General features: G+C 55.3%; 3 protein-coding genes across 6 annotated transcripts in view; 1 reads left to right on the forward strand and 2 right to left on the reverse strand.

The window, feature by feature from the left end:
* DNAI1 (dynein axonemal intermediate chain 1) overlaps positions 1-11754 on the forward strand; it is a 150702-nt gene extending 138948 nt beyond the window's left edge. For all 3 annotated transcript variants that reach the window (XM_005436899.3, XM_027801990.2, XM_027801991.2), the window contains one exon: positions 11454-11754. In XM_005436899.3, the coding sequence (XP_005436956.1) occupies positions 11454-11558 (105 nt within the window). In that variant the 3' untranslated portion in view covers positions 11559-11754. The remainder of the gene's footprint in view (positions 1-11453) is intronic.
* A 1017-nt stretch (positions 11755-12771) lies between these two features.
* On the reverse strand, positions 12772-15407 carry ENHO (energy homeostasis associated). The gene is made up of 2 exons (XM_055699783.1): positions 15101-15407; positions 12772-14499 (listed from the first exon to the last, which is right to left on the reverse strand). The coding sequence occupies exon 2, from the start codon at positions 14192-14194 to the stop codon at positions 14009-14011; it is 186 nt and encodes a 61-aa protein (XP_055555758.1). The 5' UTR covers positions 14195-14499; positions 15101-15407; the 3' UTR covers positions 12772-14008.
* A 2406-nt stretch (positions 15408-17813) lies between these two features.
* RPP25L (ribonuclease P/MRP subunit p25 like) lies at positions 17814-20844 on the reverse strand. 2 transcript variants are annotated; one of them, XM_014278101.3, is made up of 2 exons: positions 20702-20844; positions 17814-19171 (listed from the first exon to the last, which is right to left on the reverse strand). In XM_014278101.3, the coding sequence occupies exon 2, from the start codon at positions 19160-19162 to the stop codon at positions 18602-18604; it is 561 nt and encodes a 186-aa protein (XP_014133576.1). In that variant the 5' UTR covers positions 19163-19171; positions 20702-20844; the 3' UTR covers positions 17814-18601. The 2 variants fall into 2 exon arrangements, with proteins under 2 accessions (XP_014133576.1, XP_027657762.1); XM_027801961.2 differs by lacking the exon at positions 20702-20844 and adding an exon at positions 20143-20207.
* Positions 20845-20984: the final 140 nt, after the last annotated feature.

Raw genomic sequence — 20984 nt, forward strand, 5'->3', positions numbered from 1 at the left:
TGGATTTCTGGCTCATTTACAGATGGTTGCTGGGGAAGTTAAATTACGAACAGAACAATAGCCATTCACAATGATCCAGGCTTCTTAAGGATTTTACAGTCTAGGGAGAAGCTGGCACTATTTTCCCAGTTACCTTCTTCTCACCTTCAAAGCAACCGCAGCTCTCACTTAGGGATTTTATGCATCTTTATGGCAAAAAGCATGTTATGAAAGTATAGTTACTGGAATTAAATTTGGATTTCATTTTCTGAGCACAAGTGGCCTCTTTCTGTCTTCTTTTGTTTCCTGCTTGGTTGCCAGCTGTGCAAATATCTCTTTTCAGGATTGTTCTTGATGCTGAGGCACTTGTCCGGTGCCAGGCATGCAGCAGTGCAATGGGCTTATCCCTTGCTCTCAAATCATGCTGAGCACCGCACCGCAGTGAGGGGGGAAAGCACGATCAGCAAAATTCCTGCAGAAACTACAGTGTCTTGGTATCTTGTGGTGTCTCCATCTCCCAGCACTTGACACACAGGATCCACATGGTTAACTATTTTGTGAGACAAGCAGTGGGATATAGGGAGGTAAGGCAACATTATTCCTACAAAGCAGTTGCTTCCACCATTCCTTTAAGTCAGTTTAAGCGTCTCCTCTGTGCTGGAAGAACAATTTCAGTTACCATCTTGAGGACTCTCAAAACATCACCAGGTTCTTTTCAGCCTTTATTACTTCCTCCCAGACCTGCAGCCTGACAACATCATCTGCAGGGGCTCAGATGAGAACAGAAAGAGGAGAGCCTAAGAAGAAGTCACCCCTCCTGAGATTATATTCTGATCATGCTGGGGGAATCTTCAGCCAGAAGTAGTATCCAGATGTGGCAAGGTCTCTGCATGTCCACCGAGGAGGTATCTTCTCCAAGGGCCCTCTAGGACAAATGCTGGCTGTTTACCTGGCAGCATTGCCCCAGCCATGTCCTTCTGTCCCAGCTCCAGCAATATAATGAGTGGGGTGAGGATCAGGCCATGTTTGCTGATGTGTTGAGGCTTCCAACCTCAGCAAAACAACAGGCTTTGTACCACGGTTGTTCTTTTAATGTAGCGGATCTGTGTCCTTAGTGTTAGGTGTGTGCGTCACCTTCAGTCAGCCTCTGAGAACAGGTTCCCTCTAGTCATTTAACCTGTGGTGAGTTGTCAGATAGTAGCTTCTGCCAGCATGGCCACTGTCTTGCTGAAGCTGCAGGCTGCCTGTTGACCTTGTTCCACCTTTGGTGCTGGTGGGACCTGCTGAGCAATGGAGAGATTAGCTTGAGAAGTGCTTACGTTAAGGACCTTAATGACTGCTGCATTGTTTTCTTCCCAGCCTGCCTTTATTCTGCAATACACTGTTGCAAAGAAGCTCCATTAGTTTCGGCAGCCAGCTGAGCAGATGGGTTTAACTGGTCTATGGCACTGAAGTAATTACATTTTGGTACAGCAGAGACGCAGCAGCGAACATGTAAAATTAATTCAGGTGCAGCATCCTGGTCAGTGACTCAAAGCAAAGAGCAGTTTAGGGAGGCCACCCCTGGCCACACTGTGACTGTGCTGTTGGCAGCAAGGACAATCGTTAGGAATATATCCCTCTGGTTTCCATATATTATGTTGGATTGGCTTTGCCTATGGCCAGTTTCTTCTTCAGATATGTATTATCATCAGAGAGATTGATTACTGCTCGCATCTCTCCTCTGCTTCTGTTATAATTAAACCAGCAATATATGCATGAAGCAATTAGATTTTAATAATGCTTTTCTAAACAGGATGTCAAGGAGCTTAGCACAAAGGCTTGGGCTGGATCCAGATCAGCATCTTAAGACTGGATTGTCATTAAAATGACTGCCTCCTGCCTGGACAGCTTACCCAAACACAGGGTCTAGATCTGCTTTTGAGTCGGAGTCTCATCTTGGTCTGCAGGCAGGACCTGGAAGACCCCATGCTCCTGGGTGGTAGGGCCAGAGCAAATCATGGGTAGGGACAGGTCACTGGTGCATGTAAAATGTGGGTCTGTTGGTGGGACAGGAGCATCCCCAGCTCCAGCCCGATTGCCATCCCCATGACTGTGTGCAAGGGAACCAATATTCAGGTCTGCCCTGGACTGCTTCCTGCAGAGCAGTTGTTGATCAGATCAAGGCAGATCTGCTCACTGCTGCCAGTGTCTTCCAGAAAGAAGCAAGATGCTTCATGGATGCCTGTGCCCCAGAGGAGCACTCCCAGAGCTGCCTCCCAACATGTTGCTGGCTTTCTCTTGTGTAATTTTGTCCTGTCTCCTTCTGGCTGATATGCAGTCCTCGGGCCCTGCATTTGCAGTTGGGCCAGGATGAATCCTCTTCTTCTCTGTACAGCTCTTACTCAGACCCTTATGGACAGTCTGGTGCCACTGGGTCACTGTCAACATGAACAGGGAGTGTGTAACACAACCTCAGCATCCCTGCTGGCGGCTGGGGCTCAGAAAGGAGATGTCCCAACAGGCAGCAATGAGCATCCACCACCAAACAGCACTGTGCTAAGCCCATATTCAGGGGAGGATTGACACCAGCAAATCTGCTAACCAGGATCTCCAAGGGCAAAGGGACACTGTGGTGGGTTACAGATGAGCCTTGTCTGTGTGCAGGGCAGGAAGGAATTTTTCAGCTGCTGTGACATGGTCAGATCCCGGGAACGAGCAACAGCTCTAGCTGCAGGATTTCCCATGTTCATCCTGCATTCAGCTTCTTGCTGACCCCTTTTAAGCCCTGATTTGCATGGTGCAGCATAACTCAGTCATAGCTGGTGCGATTTAGCGTGACGTCCCACAAAGTCCGAAGTAATAGTGATCTGGTTTCCACGCCTGGGAGTGTGTTGGTTTTTGGGGTTTTTTTTGCCTGGCTGTTTCTTCTGCAGCAGGTGGAGAGGAGCTGTGCAAGTCATTTAATTTGTGACAAATGGGAGACGCAGTCTGAAGTAAACAGGATGTACTTCGGTGAGGATGGAGGCAAAACAGCAGGAGAGGGCAAGGAGATGGGAATAATCAACCAAGGAGGTGAACAGAAAAAGATCTCACTTGCCAGCAGTGCCTTGCCACAGCAGTGGTGTTGTACTAGAGAGCACAGGCAAGAGGGTTTGAGCAGGACACATGAGCTGATTCTGCTGCACCACTTAGCAGTGCAAAGGCCTTAGTTCCACCTTGGGGTACTGGACTTTAAGGACATGAGGAGCAGGAAAGCAGCAAGGACAATGTGGCCAGCTGACAGTTTGGAAGCAGGGACATGCAGAGAGGTGCATAGCCCTAAAGAGGTCCTGGACTGGCAGGGTAAGGAAGGCAGTGCTCAAATTATAAGACGGCAGCAAAAGGCTTAGAGAAAGGGTTTCAGTGGGTGTGAGAGGGACAAACTGGCAGCCATCACCAGGAGATGGGTTGGCAGCACTCTTCCTGGGGTTTTTCAAAAGAAATGGCCATGCAGGTGACAGGAGCAGGGTGTGACAATCCACCACTTGGGGCACATTGTGCAGAGCATCCCAAGGACTGGGTCAAGTGCTGGACAAGCATCTGTCAGAAGCAATTTAAAAGTAGTGGCTGCCACCATGGACTAGGGTGGAGTAGTGGACTAAATCCCTCCTAGCCCTGCTCCAGGTGACACTGTGATTTAAATGAAAGCTACACATAAGAACACGTTGTGGAGGTGACACGACTGTTCATGCAATTGAAATATCTGGGGCTGTTTCTGGAGTGTCCCTGGGTTCAATTGTGACCATGGAAAACAGGAGACAGGGAGAGAGCACTGTGGCCTGACATTAAATTGCAGACTGAGCTCTTTCAGTAAGCAGAACAGTATCAGTTGTAATACATCTTTCATGCCATTGGCATTTAATGTTATTAAATATGGGGCATCTGTGAGTGAAGACATTTGTTTTCACTTCTATTTATAGCAAAACTCAGTTTCCAGTGTACTTGTATTTATGCAGTGAAGTATATTCACACATGCTCATATTAGTAGCCAACAAGAATACATTTCCTATGCAGATATTTTTATGAGCTGTATCAAAAAAATGACATGACAAGTTTTAAAGAAGGTGCCATGTTAAGAGAGAAACATCAGCTGAACTTTCTTAAGGCAATTAAGAGGCGATCACAGGGAATATGTGTATTAACTTTGGTGGCCAGAGAAAGAGGTATTGGAAAAATTGCAACTTTTAAAAATATACTGTTCATACAACTGCAAATAATCTCTGATGGGATGCTATGCTCTATGGGATAACAGTAGTACCAAAGTATTGCAGGAGCTGCATATTCACATCCATGTTTGGTTGCTTTTATTAAATTCTAATCTGTAACAGCTTACTGAGCTGTCTGGCAGAATTGCTAAAATAAAGCTGAAGTAAGAAAAAGAGAGATGCTGAGTGATAAAGAAACATTGCTGGGTGGCTGATGGTGCTACCTTCCAGCTGGCATCAAGGACTTCAGCTTAAGGTTGCCAAGGTGCCTGTGGACCACAGGACACCTTGAATTTGCCCCTTTGGATGGGTTTGATGTCCATGCCCATGGGCACTGTGTCTGTCTGTCACTGCAGGGTTGACAGCCAGAGTAAAGAGGTGCTGCAGATGTGTCTCATTGTGGTAGGCACAAGAGCTAGGGAAGCCTGGGCATCTTTGGGATTGTTTAGGTTGCACTGAGGTTTGGTGTCTGATCGAGGTAGAAGCCAAGATACTGCCTGTCAAGCGGTTTGTATGGACAATCTCAATTAAAACCCACTTCTCGCTTCCTTCTTCTGCACTGTTTGGGTCTGAGAGATCCCACAGCTAAAACATTGGGCACTAATACCCCCACCAGCCTTTCCATCCAATGCCATTATAACATGCAGCATGTGGGCAGGCTTTGGGTAACGGGGCTTCCCACTGAGCAGTGCTAAGAGCTAATTAAAGTAATCCATCCCATCCAGAAGAGCTCTATGGCACTGCAGAAAGACTGAACCCAGTAGGGCCAGATCCAGGGTTTGGTGGTGGTGGGGCATGCACTGCCTGTCCCACGGGGAGTTGAAGGAGAGGGCATCCCATCCCTTTGTCCTTATCCCAAGGGTGGTTCGCACCACCAGCACCCCCTGGGCTGGAGGCAAAAGCTTTTGGGCTTTTTACTCTACTGCAGCCCTTTCCCAAAGCCTCTGCAAGTCAGGGGAGGGTAATTGTCTTGCACACCAAGCACACAATGATTTTTCTCACTGCTTAGCACTAAATCTGTGAACTGATATGACTGAAAATCTTTTCCATGCACCTTGTGAGTTTATCATCTCACCAGGCTGCTCCATTGGAGGTGGCTGCTGTTGTCTTGTCTCTCTTGTCTCTCACACACACACACACACACTGCTTACAGTTGCAGCACAGCCAAATTGTCCCCAGGGCAGGCAAAACCCAGTGAGACCTCCTGAAGGAGAAGAAAGCTTCTTGCTGATGCTTCCTAATCACAGCAGCTGTGCAGGGCAGATTAAGGGTATTTGCCCATTTAGCCCATTTCAGGCCATAATGTCTTTGGATAACTTTAAAATTTATCCTTCACTTTAAAGATGTTTTTGTGATGGCATGTGAACCGAGGATCATGACCACATCTCTGTTTTGAACCCATAATTGTCAGATACGGAAAAGGCAGAAGACCAACTGTTTCAAATGGTTTTGGTGTGTTTCTGCAGCTGGTAGTGGGATAGATCCAGAAGGAGTTAATGAGTCATTGTAATGCCCAGGTTGGAGGAGCAGTGGGGACCACCACAAGCCCTGTCTGTGCTCAGCTTGGCCTTGCTCCCTGAAACTTTCGTGCATGGTTGCTAAACGTGGTCTTCTCATGGCTATATTTAGGTGCCTAAATTAGTGGTGTGTAAGAGACATTGCTTGTGGCTCTGGAGTTAGCAAGAACAGGGAACATTCAGCATGGCTAGAGTTGGTGGCCCAAGCAGAAGAGCTTAGTGCTAAGCCTTTCTTAGACCTTATGTGAGCCTGGTGTTGCCTGTCCTGCACCCTGCAGTGCCCATCAGCACCCTCAGCATGCTCTCCTATGCTGGGGGCTGATGAGGCCATGCTCCACACCGCAGTCACTGTGAAATGAGCTATGCCATTTAGCAGCTTCCAGTGCTCAGCCAGGGTATACAGCTGCATCAGGGCAGCTAGCAAGTGTTTTCAGAGGGCACTGTCAATGCTTCATTAAATCCTGTTAGCACAATTTGCCGTAACATGCTTTGGAGGCTCGCTGCTTACTGTTTCTTGAGTACCTTGCTGAGGGTCAGTAGAGATTGCACCACGGCACCAATCAGCATGAAAGTAAAAAAGAGCTGGTTCCAGTGGCTTCACTGGTGACTTCCAGCAAGCAAGAGCAGGTCACCTGGGGCCACAAGACCTGTCTGCCCTGTTGTACCTTGGCATGGTCCAATGCAGATGCTAGCAGAGATCTCTGAGTCAAATAAGTGAGCTGGAGCAAGGAGAGGTGCTTGCCTTGAACAGCACAGGTTTCAGCTGAAGCTGGAGGGATGAGCATCTTTGAGGCCAGTGATCCTGTGTGGTTGCTGATGCCTGAACAACCCAGCTATCCCCTGGGCTTTTCTGCTGGTTTCATTCCCTGCAAGCAGAACATTTCCTGCGTCATTTATTTCTAAACAGTAACAAAATAAGCCTAAATCCTTATCTCCTGTCTGTCAGCTAATCCTTCCGTGGGCCAGGAGCAACGCTGTCAAATCAGGCTGCGAGTGTGACTTGAGGCTCTCCGTGGTTGATAAACACATTGCTGCTGTATGTAAATGGGCTTCTTGAGAGCCTAGAAGTGGTCCTGGCACAGACATCATCCCCAGCTCAGTATAACTCCAGCTTCACCCACTATATTAACAGCATTGGATTGCAACAGGACCATGACAGGGTAGGTTTTGTAAGGCTTCAGGGCTGCAGGTCATATCACACCCCCACTGATGCATGTTTGGTTGGTGGCCCAGGGAGCCTGTGAGGAAAATTTTGCTGTGTTCATGAAACGGTTTGGATTTCCCTGGTGTTCCCAACAGAAATGCTCCAGGGAAGTCTCTTCTTTGCTTTCATTCATTGAATTTTGACAGACCTGTCACTGGTGTGTTTTGCTGATGGAGGTGTCACTAAACTTACCCCTGAGCAGGGTAGAAGGGACAAGAAAAGGTCTTCCCCAGAAGTAACATGCCTCTGAAGACCTGGCAGGCTGTGTGCCCCTTCCCACTGAGGATAATAAGGATGGGTGTTTTGGACAGCTGCACTGGTGGCTTCTTGGAGCTTTTCACCCCCTTCAAAATGAGTCTGTAAAAGCTTAACCCCCTTTTGCATGGGAAGCTGGTGTCCTGCATCACTGGGCTGGTTTATAAAGTGGCCAGATCCTGTCTTAGCACAACTGTGCCCAGAAATCCTTTCCTGTTAGGAATGGCAGAGACTGAGACTATCAGTGTCATGATGACAGTTGGGCAGAGACGGCCCTGTGCCCCTTGGCCAAGACTCAGCACAGGAAAAGGTCCCTTCTGCTCCAGGGGAAGTTATGGGAGCTTCTCTGTCTTTTTTCATGCCAGCATGGTTGACTTCCTCGCTACTTTAAAATGTAAACATGTTTTGCTTTGTTTAATCGAAACCTTACAGCAGATGTTTTATGATTATTCCACCAATGGGAAAAAAAAAAAAAAAAAGATGCTGAAAAGTGCCAGCATCATGGCTTTTATGGGAGAGTTTTATTAACTCAGCAGTTTACTGTTCAGCTAGGGATGTAGGGAATCCAGTTTAAATGACTCCCATATGCTGGATGTAGTGTTCGGTATGTGCCAGCATGGAGAGGGCTGGGGCTCTCAGGGTGATGGATCTGGGGTCTTCAAACAGCCAGTCCTCATCCTCATTCTCATCCTTGTCCTCATCCTTGTCCTTGTTATTGCTCCACTCTTGCCCCTCAGGCTCCACCTCAGTCATCCTCCACCTCCTGCTTCACTTCTAGTGTCAGTACTCACCTTGAGGGCTGAGAGGACCATCAAGGGTCCTGCAGCAGTTGTGCCAGCACTGCCTCAGTTTCCCTGCCTGGAGAGCCAGAGCAGAGCCCAGGCATAAGGCAAAGGGAGAGTGAGGGGGACTTGGCCATGAACACAGCACCATGGGGATATGACAGGAGTCTCCTCCCCATCTCACCTCCCTGGGGTCATGGTCTGTCAGCGAGGCAGAGTCCATCCCCAGGCAGCACCTTTTCAGCCCATGCCATGAGCTTTCCTGACACATCCCTCATCACTATTTCAGCCAAGAGCATTTTTCTCTCCTGCTGGGAACTGTTAATGATAAAATCAAAGCAAACATTGCCGTGAGTGGCTCCGGTACCCATTTGATAAGCTCCTCGGGGACAGACCTCCACGTAAGCTCAGTTCTGCATCTGTCAGCTCCGTGGGGGGCATGCTTTCTCCCAGCTCCCTTTCAGCTCCCGGTGAGCTCCATGGATGCGGTGTAAGCAGGGATGCAGGCAGAGGATGGGGTCAGCTACATGCCAGGTGGCAGATCCCCCTGAGTGCCCTTTCCACACCTGGCTGTGGCATCCATCAGGAGGGAGAGCCCATTGGCAGCCATGCATGGAGGTAGTGCTTCCCTGCATTGCATGTGCTTCGGGAAATTACAACAACTCTGCTCCAAGAAGGGCTGCTCTTCGGAGGGCTGATGCAGGTGAAGCCCCTGCTGGATCTATAGGGAGCTGCCACATACATCCAAGCAGATGCCGCAGTGCTGTGGTGGTGCCATCAGCCAGCCTGCCATGGCCCGGCCAGCTCACATGCACAGGCACCCTGGGAAAAGCAGATGGAGGAATAAAGGGAAACTTTCCGTTCCAGTGCCCCTGAAAGGACATTATAATTTTCCTTCCTTGTGTCATCCTGCTTGCCTGGTTATGTGGCGTTAAATTAGGCTTCTGGTTTGGTTACGGCTCATTACAGGCTTGCATGTGGCTTTGTTGCAGCTTGCTCAGAAGCACTGAAGGAGCTGAGCCAGTGTGAAAGTCAAGGTTTTAGGGACAGCTCGGTGACTAGGAGCTGAGCCTTGCCTGTGGCTGGTGACTTCAGCAAGGCTCAGACATGGTCCCCTTGACCTGGAGTTACTACCTGGAGGGCATCAGTCACAGGGACCCTCCCTGACCCTACCAGTGGGGAGATCAAAGGGCTTGGGATGGAAATACATTGATGGGACATGGCTCCTTTTCCTAGCTGAGCAAAGCAGTTGCCTCTTTGGCCTGTCCCAAGGACCTGTGTATAGAGCTATGTGTGACGCAGGGTGCCAAAGGGAGTGTTTTGAATGCTGTCAGACAGCAAAGCAGCTTTTCTGCAGAAATAGCTAAGTCCTGAAATACCCTGAGCAGCTGTGTTTATCCCAACACTCTCACTCAGAGAGATGCTCAGCTGTGACGTGAGCCGTTAGTACAAACATCGCTCCCACTGCCCAGGCCAGAGCCACAAAGGGCATTGCTCACTTAGTGGCATTAATACAAACCAGCACTGTCCCAGCATGCAATTGATGGACTCGGTAAATGAAAACAACTTTGGCTTGACCCCAGTGCTCAGGCAAGGACTGAGGCTGTCTTCTTGAGAGCAGAGGGGTTTCCAGGTTTCCCTGCTCACCCCCCAGGGCTGCTTTCATCCCAGCCTTTCCCTCTGGCAGTCAAAGAAACCTCTGCTCTGTCGGGGCTGTGCTGAGCTGGGATGAGGGAGAAGCCCAGGGATCCCCTGAGGAATTATTTCCCAGTAGTCATCACCTTCAGTAATGCCCGTGTTTTCTGGAGAAACACAGCAAGATTCCTGCAGCCCTACAAGCTTCTCTTTGTTGTGCCCCCATGTTTCTTTCCAGCACTGAAGGAAAGGTGTGTGTTTGTATTTGCTATGCCTGGGGCCATTAGAGGAGCTGATTCAGCAGAAGGATTGATCTTTTCTGAGCAGGGAGAGAAGAAAGCCAGCATCCTCCTTGCTCAGATGCTGAGTGCTGCTCCCGTGGCCTTCCGAGAGCATCCCCGTGTAGAAGCTGTGCTTGGATGCCAGGAGGAGCCAGCACAGCAGCTTTCTGCAGGCTAGCTCCAAGTCTAGTGGCTGGTGCCCCTGCCACCACCTTTCTCAAGCCCACCTGCCAGGCTGGGCATCAGCGCTCCTGCTCACCTGTGCTTTGCATCTGCTTTCTGGGGTGCCCAGAGCCATGCTGAGCATGGAGGAGCTTCACAGCTCCAAGACAGGGACCCTCCGAAATCTGGAGGGAAGGCAAGAGCCAGCAGGTTGGCAAAGGGAAAGGCTGTGAGTGGAAGGCAGCACTGAGTGACAGGATGTGGCAACTGGGTGGATGCTGCTTTGGAGGAACCCCATGGGGTAGATGCTGGGCTTCATGAGGGCTTGGTGGGCTGAATGCAGGCTGGAAAAAAATTCCTCTGCTGCAGCTGTGTCTGCCATATGTACTTGGAGAGCCCAAACATGGTTATCACTTTCCCAAAGCTACTGAGCTCCCATGAGAGCAACACACTGATGCTGCAGCCCACAGCTGCGGGGGGACACACTTTACCCAAAGCATTGGGTAGCACTGGTACCCTTAGCAGAGATAACATCCCCCACCAGGCCTGGAAGCTCCTGCTGCTTCCAAGCAAGTGAGGACTGAGCTGGACAGGCATATTTCCCTCATGCAACATTTCTCCCAAGATGCTGGCTGTTTGCTCTAGCACCCAGGGTGGGAGCCGTTCTGTGGGCTTGGGACAGGTGCTGGGGAACTGTGGGAAGGGCTTGTCCTCCCTGCCCACGGTGGGGCACACATCGGGATTGGCACAGTGGTGTGCAGTGAGGCACAGGGCTGTCCTGTGGGATGCTCAGGGGGTGCCCAGAGGCAAGAGAGCCTCAAGGAGGAGCTAACAGCTCATCTGGGAGCCCTGACTCACTTCTGCCCCCCAGGTTAGGGGCTCTCAGCACCCCCCTGCCCTCCTGGGAAAAGCCATTTGTGTGCAAAAGGGCTGATCCCCACTGCTATGGCTGCCTCTGCCCAGGAGCGCCGGCGTGGGATGGGCATTGTGGGACCATTTTGGGAAGGTTGGGACATCTGCATTGCCGTCACTGCCCTAAGAGCTGTGCATGCCTGGCACCTCCCTGGGGTGGGGGGGAGAAGCTGTGGGTCTTAGAGGGTAGTCTAGTCCTATGGGGCTGAGAAGGGCTGGAAGGAGAGAGGCTGAAGATGGTTTGTTTTGCTGTGGATCAACAGATCCGCTCCCATCCCCACCCAAACCTTTCCCTAGTACCCTTCCCCACCCCATGGGGGCTTTTACACATCTCGTGGCACTCGGGCTTGAAATATGGGGACAGGCAGGTGCATTTCCCTGTGGATCAGCCCCCAGCAAGGGCTGAGAGCTGCCACACAGCAGCCCTCCCTGAGCTGGACCCTTCCCCATCCCTCTGGTCCTCCCTGCTCACAGTTCTGCCCCACTTGCTTTCTTTACAGGAGAAGAAAGGCCAGGAGGTTAAGAAGGGCCCTGAGGTAGAAATTGCAAAGCTGGACAAGCTGCTTAACTTGGTGAGAGATCTGGAGAGCAAGGCAGGCAAGTGAGCGGGAAGGAATGATGGCGCTGCCAGGGGACGCTGGCCGAACAAGCCCGGCTTTGATCAGCAGCTGCTTGGCATGCAAGCCATGGGCCTTGTGCCGCCCGCTCTTTGCATAGCGGGAACGCTTCGCCTCTGTGCCTGGACAAATAAACGGAGGTGCTGCGAGAGCTGTGTTGTGCAGTCGTGTCAGGGGTCAGGCGGAGCTCACCGCGCTTGGTCCCCCAGAGCAGCACAGCCCTTAGCTCCTCCCCACCCTTGGCTGGGGCTGGGTGAGAGTCCCATGGAGGGCAGGTGAGGGCTGGTCCCCCCAGCCACAGGGAGGCCTCAGGGCTACAGCTTCGTGGCAGCCAGTCCCACTGTGAGTGGTGGCCAAAGAGACTGATCACTGAGCTGCAGCCCTACAGCCATTTGGTGGGGTCAGCCACACATGGCCCCCTTGATTTTGAGGTGGTAGCCTAAGCCAAAGGGTGGCTGGGGACCTGGCCTGGACTTCTGTGGCTGTGGGAGAGGGACGTGCCATCACTCCAGCCAGCATATCACAGTAGCTGGCAGCCACCAGCTTCAGGATGCTCACAGCTCCCCTCTCCGCAGCGGGGCTCAGCACGGGGCTCGGCTGCCTCTCCCCAGCTGGTAGCTGCAGGAACGGCTGTGTGCTGGGGTTTGCAGAGCCTTCGCACAGCTCCAGCACTTTTCAGCAGAGGGATTAGCTGCCACAGCAGGAGCCACGGTGGCCTTGATGCATGCCGATGAGCAGGGATGGGCTGTCACTGCTGGAGCCCTGTGCCCAGCTGCCAGGACTGGGGACCAAAGCTGCTCAGTCCACTGGGCAGGGGTGGTGGCAGAGCTCCTCCATGCACTCAGCCGGCCTGTGTCCCCTGCAAGCATCACTGTAACTTAAAGCCACAGCCTGGAACCTCTCCAGTGTCTCTAGCACCTGGGCTGGGGGCTGCTCCCTGCTGACAGCTGCATGCCCCCAGCCCAGACAGACATTCTGTGGGCATGAAATATCCAGCCAGGTTTCCCACCCAGCACCTAAAAACCACAAATGGATGTAGACATGAGCCCTTCTTTGTGGCCACCACCCAGAAAACCACCCACAGTCCTGCAGGGACACTGGCCACCAGCCCTGGGGCAGACTTTCCTCACCCTGCAGATTGGCAGGACATGCCGCCTCCTCCAAATTTTTCAGGCGCTGGGCAGAGGTCAGAGACACCGCCTCGTTCCTACTATTAGTTTATTAGTCTAGTAAAAATGCTGCAAAGGGATGCGTTAGCTATGCCTGACATGGGGAGGAACCACAGGGTCTGCCAGGCCTGGCCAAGCCTATGCAGGCACCCTGGCTGGCACCCTTCCCAGCACAACGCACCTTTCTGTCCCCTTATGGCAGTGGTTGTGCCAGTGGGGACCTCAGCTATTGCTCTGCTCTAGGATGGGCAGGGCAGAGCCCTCCAAAACACACAGCACCTGCAGGCAGCTGCCAGGCCTGGGGACAAACCAGACCACCAGCATCCCTTCCTGCAGAGCCACAGTGGTCCCTGGGGAGTGATGGGGCTGGGAGACCCTTCAATGCTGATAAGGGAAGATGCTTATCTTCCCATATCTCCCACCTCCCCAGCAAAAAGCCATCCCAGGCTGCTCTCAGCAGGGATGGGGATGCCAATGAGAGCATGTCTGCTGCCCGTGGACAGGTCAGATCCCACCAGCTGGCCTTGGCTGGGAGCAGGCAGGGTTGCACACCCATCAAGGAGGGCAGTTAGCCTGTTGGTGTTGATGCTAATGCTGGAGGGGACTGACAGACAGACTGGGGACGAATGGAAAGGCCATGCAGACCCTCTTGTGGCTCATTAAACTGGCTGCTGGGGCAGACAGGCACCAAAAGCCCTCCTGAAGCTGGGGGCACACGGCACCCTGGGGCCACCCCCAGACACCCAGGCCAGTAACACCCTGCTCGGCCAGCGGGGCCAGAGCTGTGGGGGTCCCACCAGGGGCACTGCACCATGGGGCAGCCAGCCTGCTCAGGGACAGATGCCTGTGCCAGCCTTGCTGCCTCCCCTCTCCGATTCCCAATCCAGCCCCACTCGGGCGCGTGACACGGTGGTCACTGGCCTGGGCCACGAGCGCCAGGGAGGAGCCCATGGGCTGTCCCCATACACGGGGTGCCCTTGAGGGCAGGGCTCCTGCTGTGCTCGCTGGCTGCTGGGACAGGCAGGGTTGTCCCTGTAGCACATCCCCAGCCACTGTCTCTCTATCCCCATAATCACTGTGGGCATCTGCAGGGACTTCCCACACCGAAACCACCCAGGTGAAGGGCTGTGGCCCATGTCATGGCCCCTGTGAGCAGCTCAGCATCCCCTCTGCACTCATCATGCGCAGTCCAGCACCTCAGTCCCAGTGCCAGCATCCGCACTGGTGCGACTCCTTTGGCACAGCTGGGTACTCAAGTCCTCAGGCAGCTCAGGGCTGCAGCAGGTACTTCTCTTCGTTCCTTGCTTCATCCATATCAGAAGCTGGGCTCTTCTTGGGGCATGAGGGGGTCCTGCAGGCCTTGCAGAGGATGAGGAAGAGGATGAGGATAAGCAACGCAATGACACAGTTAAAAGAAATTGCCACGACAGCTCCAGTGGAGAGAGCAGACCCCATTGCCACTGTCCCTCAGGAAAAAGCGGGGCCCACAGCTTGGCCCCACACTTGGGATGCCAGTGCAGGGATTGAGCACGCAGCCTTCACCTGCTGGCATTGGCAGGGGACAAAGGGGATGGTGGCAGTGCTGGCAGTGGGATGGAGACGGGGCCAGGCAGGCGGCAGGATGGTGTCACCCTGTTTGTGAGTTTGGCTGCTCACAGCTTCTCTGTGGTGCTGGGAAGGCTCGATCAGAGCTTTCTCTTGGTTTCCACCTCCTCTGGCAGGGCAGAAGACACGGGGACCCCCCCTCCTCCCTCCAGCACCTGGAAGGGAGAAAGTCAGCATCACCACGGGCACAGGCTGCCCCAGCTCCTCGGGGTGGGCTGTGAGGGTGCCGGCAGGCAGCGACCTCGGGGCCCAAGGGGCTCCGCTGGGGCTTGGCGGGACCTGTCCTTCCAGCTGCGGTCTGGGGGACCTTTCCGGCATCCCACACCGCGGCTGTGGCCCCCGGACCCCTGCGAGGGCCACCATGCTGGAAGCGTCCACAGCGGGAGTGGCGTCGCCCCAGCCCAGCCCAAACCCCGCTCCCCGGAGCACCCGCGGTGCCTCTGGGCGGCCTCGGCCCAGCTCCAGCCCCCTCGCCGCCCGCCCTTCCTGCCGCCTGGATCCCGCCGTGAGTCCCGCTCGCTAAAGCGGGGCGGGCAGCTGGCCAGGCAGCGTGCGGGGCGCCGGGGCAGCCCCCCTTGTGCTTTTTGCCCGGGTGGGGCAAAGCCCCGGTGCCGGGGGTCCCCGGTGCCCCGATCCCCCGCGCCGCCGAGGAGCGGGACAGGCGCGGAGCCGCCGGCCCGCAGCGGGAAACCGGGCAGCAACAGGTCCCGCCGAACCCGCCCTCGCGCCGCGGGGCCCCGGCCCCCTGCGACCTACCTGCCCCCGCTCCGCTCCGCCCCGGGAGCCACCGGGACACCGCCGGCGGGCGGGCGGGCGGGCGGCGCTGCCGGGGCCGGCGCGGAGCGGAGGTCCCGGGGCGAGGTCCCGACGCGGGGCGGCGTGCGGGCGCCGGGCCCCGGTGCGCGGTGGCGGTGCGGAGCGGAGCGGCCCGCCGGTGCGCGGTGGCGGAGGCGGTGCGGAGGACCCCGGTCGCGGTCCCGCCGCGGGCCGCTCGGTGGGTGCCGCAGCCCCGCGCGCTGCACGCTCCCTCCCGCCGGCACTGGGGGGCGGGGCCTAATCGTGTCCCGCCCCCGCCCCGCCCCCACCATTGGTGGCCGCCCCCTGCCGTTCGTGCACCATTGGACGAGCACTCGGCTCAGGGCCCGCCCCGCCTCGGCCGGCGCCCACGTGAGCGGCGCGGGACGCCGCCGGGCAGCGCGCGCTCTGCCGGCCCGGCCCGGCCCGGCCCGACCCCTCTCCCGCCCCCCCGCCCCGCCCCCGCGGCCCGGCCCGGCGCGCCCTGCCCCGCCCTGCCCCGCCCCGCCCCGCCCCGCCCCGCCGTTCCGTCCGGCTGCTGTGCTTGCCCTCCTGCGCTACCCGACCCGTCCCGCCCGCGCTGCTGGGCCTGCCCTCTGGCCTGCGCTGCCCGGCTGCCGTGGCCCACACGGGCCCTGCCTGCCCTGCCCAGCCCGGGGGCCGCTGCCTGCCCCGCCCCGTACACACGTGTGCACACGTTTGTACACGCACGTGCACCCTGGCCCCGTGCACACCGGGGCGTGAGGACAGTGGCGATGGAGTGGCCAGGGCTGGGCTGGGGGCCTGGCTGGGGCACGGGGGCGGCAGGCAGGCGGGGTGATCACAGGCACCACCACCGTCCGTGGAGGCAGGGAAACGGGATGGACACTGGTCACTTAGGGACATCCAGCGCCCTGGGAATCTGGGCAGTGGTGGCCTCATGGGCACAGCTGGCTTCTCCGTGTCCTGTGCGGTGGGAAACTGAGGCACGCGGCAGCCTGTCCCCTGGTGCCGGCGTGCCACAGCCCTGCTGAGCCGTGACTGCCAGGGACAAGAGCCAGAGATGCGCTACTGTGGGGTCACTCAGAAGGGGGGATGCGCCTGATGAAGGACACAGCTGACGCACCCAGGGGAGATCTGGCTGGGGGCACACAGGGGGCTCTCCCCAGCGCCGTGGAGGGGTCCCACCTGCAGCTATTCTGAAAGCCACGGCCAGGCCATGCGTCCATCTGGTGGCACAGACACACGGCAGTGACACAGCGGGGATCTGCTGCAGCCTCTTGGGGCACAGGGAGCCCCATACGGTGTGTCACACCAGGGGAAAGAAGCAGCTGGATGAAGAACAGGTGAAGAGCAGATTCCTCAGAGAGCTGGGACCTCTCCTTGGCTGCTCGAGGGCTCGGGGGTACGATGGGTGGCTGCTCTCTCTCTGGCCACTGGGAAGGAAAGCTCTGGGTGCTGCCAGGTGCCACAGCAGCCAGCAGAGCTGCCACAGTGAGCCGAGGGTAACTTTCAAACAGCAAAACAAAAATAAAAATCACTTTGCAGCTTTGATGAGAAGGCATTAAACATGCCACCACGAGGGAGGATTACACAGGCTGATTGAGAATCTAGCTCTCCACTAAGAGGGTGTTTTTAAGTGTAAACAAACACAAACACATTGCCAGTTACAATGTCAGAAGCCATCTGATCAGTCGTCCAAGCATCTTTCCTTGGTGTTTATCGCTAATCTGCCAATTAGTCAAGACAAGCAGTCTCCACCTTAAACGGAAGAGAGAAAGCAGCTGCGAACAGCACTGAGGTAAATCATCCTAACTCTGCCGTGTTCCCGGGTTTCACCTGCACTGGCACAGCAAAGAAGTCCGGGCATTTCCTCAAGCACTTCATTAGCTCCAGGGACAATGCTGGGGCAGAGTGCAAGAGACTCCCAGCAGAAGGGGAGGAGGAGGCATGTACACCTGGCACCAACCTGGCTCACGCTGGGCACTTGGCCAGTGAGAAAACTCATGATGGTGTAAAGTGAGCGCCTGTGTGCAATGCAGGTGCATGAAGTCTTGCCTGTGAAGGCATTGGGTCACACGGGTAACGCACCGTGGCTCTTCTGCTCCCCTGGTTTAGGCAAAAATCTCTTCTTTAATACTTGTATTGTTTCCCATTGACTTGACAAAGCAGACGTCAGGTCCAGCTGGAGCTCGCCAACACAGGCAGTGACCCGGGAAGAGCGGGCAGGACAGGCAGCACCTGGAACACAGTGTGAGCAGGGGTTGTTCTGGCAAGAGCTCAGCCTGTCACAGGGAACAACACTTTTCCTCCTGCCCAGTGCTACCTGCCAGAGTTGTTCCAGAAGTGAAACCACTGGGGAAGAAAAGATGCTGCTCCTTTGCCTCACCCAGCAGAGTTTGGGCCGAGTCTTTTTGAGACTACAGTTCTAGTTGGTTTAAAGGAACAACAAAAAATTAGCAAAAAAGCTTCCCATAAAAAAACCCCAACCTGGATATTAAAGGTGAACGCTGAAGGCACGATGAAAACCTCACCCCCTCACATCATGGTCCATTCACCATCATGAGAGTGACAAACGCGGAGCAGCAGGTCCCCTCTCGCTCAAAGAGCACGTTTCAGCTGGCAGCCGCAGCCCCACCAACAACGCTTACAGGGTGACCTCCAGTGGGATGAGGAAGACATGACAAAGTTCATGTTGCGTGAAGAGGAAACTTTATTTTAAAACACATCTCTGTGCATTGTAATGGAGCAGAAAGGGGCAAGAACAGGGCCCTTTGGAGCTTACCATTACCACAATCCCAGGGCCCTTGCACAACTACAGGATTTCAGGCTGGTTACAAGTTGACTCCTGCCACTTTGGCAGAGGTAAGTGTAACTGTCAGCTCCACCAAGGGGAAAGGAGGACAGAAAGGGCACTACATGCACACAATCGCAGATGGAGTTGTATCCCTGCAGTCCAACAATCAAACTGCCTGACAGGTTCAGCAGATGGGACTCTGAAGCACAGAAGTAGCCAACCCAGCCCCATGCCCGCTCACAAGAGCTCTGGTGATGCAGGTGGCAGCCAGGAGAATCCACATCTCCCCTCTGTACCACAGCAAGTCACCTCCACCCACCACCACAAAAGCAGCCTGGCACGCACACCTGCTGCCTGGGCTGCTGTACCACCCCAAGCAGCTGAAACTGCATTCAGTGAGCGGCCGTTTGCCGCAGCTCACTGACAAGACGCAAACAGTTCTTGGTCAAGCAGAGGTGACTCGTGTCCTCCCCGAACCACATGTGAAGGAGCACAGCCTGGCAGCCTTTGACAAGGGAACTTGCCAAAACACAGTTTCAGACAGTTACAGCCACATCCATTTTCACACAGTTAACTTCTCCTGCCCTCCCCTGCAAGCCCCTGTGTTCAGCAACAGCTTCCCAGCTACAGCAGCTGGCTTGTTTCTGTAACTCCCCCAAATTACACCCAAACGCAGTGCCAGTATCTCAGGACTTAGCGCAGGACTCCCCAGGCGCTCCTCCAGCAGACTGAGGGTGCCTTCCTGTGCTGCCAGCTCCCTGGCCTCCACGCTGCTTCCTCTTCATCTGGCCTTGGGACTCAGCTTGAAGCGTCTCAATCCAGAAGGCGTCAAAAGAGCCTGGAGCCTGGTATCCTGGCTCCTGAGGATCGAGGGCATCTTTGCTGAGTAGGACACATATGGCAGGAATGTTTCTCTTCACTGTCAAGGCATCGAGGCCTGCCTCAGGCACAATGGGTTCCCAGATCTCTTCAATCTGTTTGAAGAGCACTTTGGTGATCTGGTGCAGCTCTTTGAGCCTTCGTTTCATGATTTCCACGCAGGTAATGGTCTTGCTGACAGCCTTGCCTGAGCCAGTGAAAAGAATCTGTCTCACAGAGTCCAGCTCCATCTTGCTGATGGCATAGCCCATCAGATTTCTGATTTTGCTCCCATCCTTCACTTTCATTTCAATAATATCAGGGGGCAGGTTGGTGAAAGGCTGAGGGCAAGGCTTCTCTACAATTTTGGTCTTCTTATAGTTCTCCATTCTGCAGCGCTGGAAAGGAGAATGGATCCGTTAATACAAACTCCCACTATAATTGCTGCGCAAAGAAACTCTCACCACCATTAGCTACAATCCTTCCTCTAAAGGGCACTCTGAGCCATCAGTCAGGGATCCTGAAAAGCCAAGAGTGTCCTTCATGCTGAGGAGTCACTTGTACCCAGTCTTCCTCAGCATGTACCCACAGCACAAACACTGCCAAAAGGCAGCCTGGGCCCCAACAGGCAGGCGGTGAAAGGAACAAAGTTGGTATTGTGGGCCTAAGCAGGATGAAGTGAAAAATACAGGCAGTATCTCAGGGGAAAACAGAGAAGAAATAAGTGAGTTGAGGTTACTGGGAACAGAAGCCAGGGGAATACCAACCACAGCTGCACCCCATGAGCCACACCAGAACATGCACACAATGAACCCAGGCATAGCTCACCTGCAGCAGCTCGCTTATGTTATAGAAACAGGGTAGCAGGGCTCTGAGCCCCATGACTGGCCAGCCTAAGTGAAAGGCCAGGGACCGGACATTTAAAACAGTGCATGTCACAGAGCGGCAAGCCAGAGGTTGCAAGCAGGAGACACGTGGCCAGCAAGCAGCAGAACAACAGAAAGGCACATGATAAAACAAAAAAAAGGTTCTCTGAGGAAACACAAAAGACAGAGAGGTCCAGTCTCACAGCTCCCCTCTCTACCAAGGCAGGGTTCCTCTACTGGCATCCCGATGGAGATCTGCCTAATCCGCATAGGGCGCTGCCCTCCCCACGGCAGGAAGCCCAAGCATGCAGCATTAAGGCTTTGTTATCTGAAGGCTCATGAACTCTGTTTCACCCAGAGCCAGCACCTTGTACCAAATCCCCTGTGGAAACAGGGCAGGTCAGTGTTTCCTCTCTATACCTCTGAAGCACATGCCCTCCACGAGGCCCTCACCCACAGCACAGCAGCAGGTCACCATCGGTACCTGGGGGCCCAGCACGTACCCGGCTATGCTGGGGAAGAGCAGTACCAGACACTGCAACAGGCGCTAGGGACACCGCTGCTATGGAGGATGGGGTTGCAAACTGTCAGAGAGAATGGTAGGGAAGGTCACACTCCCTGCAGTACTAGCTCGGAAGGCCAAGCCACTGCTGGGGGGCTGCGACCAGTGCGGGTGCGAGGGTTCGCCAAAGCCACTGCTTTGGCGAAGTGAGGGCAGACGAGTCTGGTATCACAGGGCCCCGGGCAAGGCCAGGCCGCTGCGACAAGGAACGCCCGCCGGTGGGAGGCCAACCGGGAGGCCGGGGGAGCAGGGACGCCAGCTGGCTTCCACAGGGGCCTGAGGGGAGGCCAGGCCGCTGCTACGGGGAGGGATGAGGCGGACGGGGGAAAGCAACAGGCCCCACTGCGAGGGTCTGCGGGGAAGCCAGGTGCCGCTGCAGGCGCCCAGGAGGAGGCCGGGCTGCACTACAGGGGCCCACAGAGAAGCCAGATGCCCTACAGGATCCCAGGAGGAGGCCGGGCCTCGATAGAGCAGGGTGGGGGTGCGGGATCGGCTCTCACCTGCGCCGCCTCAGCGAGCCCCTCGCCACAAGATGGCGGCCGGCACGGGGCGCGCGCAAGCGCTAGGGCGGGCGGAAGAAGGGGGGCGGAGCTCGCGCCCCACCTTCTGCCTACGTCACCGTTCCGGGGCGGGGCGCTGGGCGCGGCCACGCCCCTCCCGCCGCGGCCGAGGCCCGAGCGAGCGCTCCCGCCCCGGGGGCAGCGGGGCGCAGCTGGCGGCGGCGCCGCACCGTGCCGTCCCGCTCCCGGTATGGTCACTCCCTGCTCCCGCTTGCTCCGGGCA

The sequence above is a fragment of the Falco cherrug genome, chromosome Z, assembly GCF_023634085.1.
Source record: "Falco cherrug isolate bFalChe1 chromosome Z, bFalChe1.pri, whole genome shotgun sequence".
NCBI classification, from domain to species: Eukaryota; Metazoa; Chordata; class Aves; order Falconiformes; family Falconidae; genus Falco; species Falco cherrug.

Bases quoted from the DNA above. Each gene is read 5' to 3' on its own strand.
- ENHO (XM_055699783.1), bottom strand. From the start codon at position 14,194: ATGGGGTCTGCTCTCTCCACTGGAGCTGTCGTGGCAATTTCTTTTAAC.
- RPP25L (XM_014278101.3), bottom strand. From the start codon at position 19,162: ATGGAGAACTATAAGAAGACCAAAATTGTAGAGAAGCCTTGCCCTCAG.